This window comes from Phalangium opilio, unplaced genomic scaffold (assembly GCF_054372755.1).
Source record: "Phalangium opilio isolate 3A_F unplaced genomic scaffold, DU_Popi_V2 ptg000231l_1, whole genome shotgun sequence".
NCBI classification, from domain to species: Eukaryota; Metazoa; Arthropoda; class Arachnida; order Opiliones; family Phalangiidae; genus Phalangium; species Phalangium opilio.
In genome coordinates this window covers 14,837-19,873 of record NW_028324222.1, presented here as the reverse complement: position 1 = coordinate 19,873, position 5,037 = coordinate 14,837, and the positions used below count along the sequence as shown (strand labels likewise).

The 5,037-nt window shown below is 38.0% G+C and overlaps 1 protein-coding gene across 1 annotated transcript; it reads left to right on the top strand.

Annotated features, from left to right (window-relative positions):
* Nucleotides 1-3,510: 3,510 nt before the first annotated feature.
* Nucleotides 3,511-4,767, top strand: LOC149612788 (zinc finger MYM-type protein 1-like). Its single transcript, XM_089858167.1, has one exon. The coding sequence runs from the start codon at nucleotides 3,511-3,513 to the stop codon at nucleotides 4,765-4,767; it is 1,257 nt and encodes a 418-aa protein (XP_089714293.1).
* The last annotated feature ends 270 nt before the right edge of the window (nucleotides 4,768-5,037 follow it).

The following is a 5,037-nucleotide window of genomic DNA, read 5'->3' as shown; positions in this document are numbered from 1 at the left end:
GACAAAGCAACAACGTTTATCCTGTGTGGTTTCTTTTAGTAGCACACGAAAAATATATTATTTTATTTTAATGTATGCGCTTTTGATGTAACTCCCAACCCCCTTCCTCCATATTCCCAATATATACAATTTAACAATCACCAGTTGTTCCAGTGCATGGGTCATCCGAGCCGTCGCAACACACTCAGCCAATATTATCATATAGTTCGAAACCTTTTCACATTAGTGAAAGGCACATGACTCTCCGGACTTGCCCGCCAACCTTAATAACCTAAAACTATAAAACATTCGTGTACATGAATGATTACGGTTGTGGCCTGACACTCGCTAGCGCCTGAAGGACCGATAACTCAGTGTAATCGGTGTACATTTGTAAGTGAGTGGACCATTTTGGAAATTACATACAGATAATTAAAACACAGGGGTGATGCCACCATTGAGGTCTTCTCTCTCTCTTTCCTAGAAGCACCGCTATAGGCAGTGAGAGTTGACTAGCCTCTTGCCTGTAGTGAACTTTGGCACAGTCTGGCGGTGACCCTTGGTGTGAGGGAGAATACCCCAATGGTGGCCTCGCCCCTGTGTGTTTTCCGAAATGGTCTTTATGCGTACTAAAATGATTACACGTAATACGTAACCGGTGTACAAGTAGCGCCAACAATGTAGAAAGGGGTGGTGACGTTTCTAATAAAGACTGAATTATGACCAAGAAATTCTAAAGCACGGAGAGGGAAATTGCAGTGCAATCTTTTCTTCATAGGGGCGACAATAGAAATGTAGCATTTTGATATACGAAATTAAATGTATAAATTCGTGCAACACCCTTGCTTGGCATTCACTATTAAATATTTACATTTTCCTTTCGAATTATGTCAAAGTTCACCTGCTATTTTTAGAAAGTCAGTAGAATATTTCAAATATTCAACATTGACACCTCAACACCTACTCCCTTCAAAATAATTAATTTCATGATAAAATGTTTTCGGAAAATGTAATTGTTCTTGAAAAAGCGTAGATATGTAATTTTTTAAATTAATTTAGAGGGAATGGATCGATTAACAGTAAAATCAGTTGATTGAATTTAATATTGATTAAGGATTAAATGGATAAAAATAACTAAAACAATTGCAATATCTGAAACTTCAGTCAAATGATAAACCTCACACATATCGTTTGTTTTTTCGGCCTTGGTCTAAACCAAGACGTTTTTTTATAATATTGAAAGTGATTTATCAAACTTTTTCAAACATTTCAATGAGAATGTGGAAATGAAAGGCAATATTGTAACATGGCCAGGGGCGAAGCCATGGGGGGTATAGGGGGGAGCCTCCCCTCCCAACTTTTTGCCAGAGTTGGCAAACTTGACAATTCAACTTTGAGTTGGCAAACTTTGAAAATCTGGAAAGGAGTTGAAGAATTCTAATTTATAAATATATATCCAAGTCCATGTTCAAATAATAATTTGGCATTCTTCAAAATGGAAAATTTTTGTTAATTTATGGTTATAGCTTTTCAAATCCTTATCGCGGGAATAAATTGTTTGCCTACATATATAGTCTTTTAACTCCATTACAAATGCATCGTCGTTAAACCGTCGTCTGCCGTGCCTCGCCGGTCTGCGAGAGATAAAGCATGAGAGAACGAGACTACGGTCGGCCGGCCTTCTGTCTCTACCGCACGGCGCACCGCAGCACTAGTGGTTTGCCGCACTACAACTACCTACCGGCAAAAGAGAATTTACAGAGGGAATTTAAGGGAATGGTTTGGCCTGGCACCTGGGTACATTCTAGCTGGCGCGGAAAGCTTTCTGCTACAGGTCTCATTTTCGGACTTCGGTCATTTTCTACAGAGATGGTTCTCGTTCTCTTGAATTAGAATTTATACTAAAGTATAAAATATGAGTTACAAAATTAATCGTGGTAGCGAGTTAAAATTTGGCCGAAGTAGTTATCGGTATAAAGTTGAATGTTTGTCGTGTAACGCCCTATTTAACAATGATAACAAGAAAGCTCATGAAATGAAGTGTCATAATGGGAAAAAGGTCAATATATAAGAAAGGTCGGAGTACCAGATAACCCATTTGAAGCTGCTAAACGTCGAAAATCATTATCATCGGAAAATGAATCGAACAAAATCGGCGAACTGTGTGATCTAATACAAACGACACAAACGGCTGCAACATCAAAATCAAATTATGATCATGTTGTGGCTTCCGCAGGGAAAATGGCAGAAGTAGATGACGATATAGACGACGAAAATCTTACCGTGACAGGCAAGGATTCAAATCAATTTCGAAATGAAGCTAATGAAGAAATTAACTGCGAAGGAACTGAAGTTCAAAGTAAGACCGACGCTGTGCAAAACAAATCTTTCGCCAATGAGGACATCTAAAAAGTCGAAAGATACACAAATCCAGTCTAACGTTAATGTTGAAGAATTGATCAAGGATAATTTTGATTTTAGTCAGGCGTCATCGTCTTTTTCTACAAACATTCATCATCTTGATCATTTGGAAACCAAAAACGACCTCAATGATTGTGATTATCAGACTGACATGGAATTAATGCAAGATCCAAATCATTCAAGTACACAAAAAATTGAACAAGTCGCAGCTGGCATGGAAGAGGAAATTGAGGAATCTTCAATGTTTTCAAAATGTGCCTAAAAATTGGCGTATATTTTGGATCAGTTTATGTCTGGTAAAAGGCTACTCAAAAACATTGAACGAAAAACAATAGTGAGTGAACAAATATCAGCGATTGAAATGATAGACTATGCTAAATCTTTGAAAGATAATTGTCAAAGTTTGCTTACTTGTTGCGAAACTCTAATATCTAATATTAATTCTAAAAATACTGAAGATCAAAAACCTACAAGTACATTAAAGGAAGACATTGTTGCTCACGACCCGGGTAATCGACCAAATATTACTTCAGACAATCAAAGACGATACTTAATTTCTCTTGGTCCTCATCAAAAAAGGCTCTCGTCCTTTCCGAGTGATGGTAAAAATCGTTTCAATCCTCAATAGTACAAAAAATTCGAGTTTCTAGAGTACAGCACAGCTATGGATTCTGCTTATTGCTTTGCTTGCTGTCTTTTTCCTGTCGGATGTGGCAGAAATAGAAGTGAACAATCTTGGATTAAAGAAGGTGTGAAAGGTTGGGGGAAAATGAAAAGTGCAGGAAAACAAAAGCCAGGAAAATTACAAATGCATTTTTCTTCAGCTTCACATAAATCTGCAGTTTCTGACTACTGTCAGTTTATGTTAAACGAAGGAAAGCTTGAATATATTTTTGACAAGAACAAAATTAATATACTGATTGAAGTGCAAAGAGTGTTGGCATTCAACACCGAAGTAGTAAAAATCTTGTTTGATGTTGCTAGAGCTCTTGGGCGACAGGGATTAGCGTTTCGTGGATCTGACTCTGACGAAAATGGCAATTTCAACCAATTGTACAATTACTATCACGACATAATGAAACCCTCAAAAGATGGCTGCAAGATTCCAAGATGAGGCCTTACCATGTAACATACTTGAGTCCAGAATCGCAGAATGAGTTCACTAAACTTCTTGGTGAAGCTGTCCGTAAAGCAGTTGTTAATGAAGTAAATGAGAGTCTTTTCTACACAGTAATGGCTGATTCTACCCCCGATAAATCTCATAAAGACATTCTCTCCGTTGTAGTGAGAAGTGTCAGTGAAAATGGTGTTTCAAGAGAGCGGTTGTTGGAAGCAAAAGTAGCCAAGAAAACAACGGGATTGGGCACAGCTCAAGATATTTTGTGGAGTTTAGTAACTCGAGGATTAAGTGTAAATTGTCTAGCATTTCAGTCCTATGATTTTGCTAGCGCAATGTCAGGAGAATTCAATGGTGCTCAAGAAAACGTATCACATTTAGTTGGACACAAGGTACCTTACATTCCTTGTCAGGCACACAGAACTAACACCGCAGTAGAACATAGCTGCAAGGCAAATCCAATAATAGCAGACATGTTCAACATACTGGAAGAACTGTACGTTTTCTTCACATCAAGCACTAAGCGCTTCGAACCACTTAAAATCAAATTAGATGAAATTGAAAACTCTTTACAATTAAGAAATTTATCAAAAACTCGTTGGACTGCACGTGGCGAAAGCGTTGAAGCGGTTTCAACTTCATTTGAACCAATAAGTGACGTCCAAAAGGAAATTTCGACATCGAACTGCTTCGATGCGAAATCAAAACCTAAAGCTTTGGGACTTTACAAGAGAATGATGAGCTTCGATTTCATTCTGTCATTAATGTTCATGAGAACAATCTTAAGAAAAATGAAGCTCTTAACTGAGGCCTTAGAATCCACCGATTTGAACATTATTGACGTTACTATACTTATTAAATGCAGTCTCAAATCTTTAGACGAAATATCAACAAACACCGAAAATAAAAATAATCTCATCGAAAGCGCAATCATTTTTGCTGGAAAATTAGACATAAATGCCGAAAGTGATTTCATCAAGCACCATCGACGTCGAGTGGCTCCATTAAAGCTCGACCGCAACAGGTCCAATGCTTCGACCTTAACCTTACACCAATTTTTTCTAAAAGAATTTAAAATGGTCCTGGACAAGCTAACGTCGTTTTTAAGCTCTAACGTCAATAAGTGTGTTGAAACACTAAGTCCCTTCTTTCGTGTCTTCGAGATACCAATTTCAAGGAAAGCACTGACAATCGAAAATTTGTCTGCCGTTTTATGTTTACAGGTTTACAGGTTTATTAGAGTGCCGTAGAGAGTACACCCCTTTAGAACGGGGCGGCTCTCCTAGGCGGGAGAGCGCGGCATTTGAAAAATACACAATATATATACAAAGTTGCACTAGAGAAAAATATATACAACAATGCAATCGACAAACAGAGGAACGATTAATTAAATAGATAAAATTAGATTAAATTAAATAACCGAAACTAAAACTAAACCACACTAATCGGAGGGGGGCGCGGCACAACCAGTGTCCAATATAGCGTGGGGATCTTGGAGATTGGCACGCCTCCACGCTTGC

Bases quoted from the DNA above. Each gene is read 5' to 3' on its own strand.
- LOC149612788 (XM_089858167.1), top strand. From the start codon at position 3,511: ATGAGGCCTTACCATGTAACATACTTGAGTCCAGAATCGCAGAATGAG.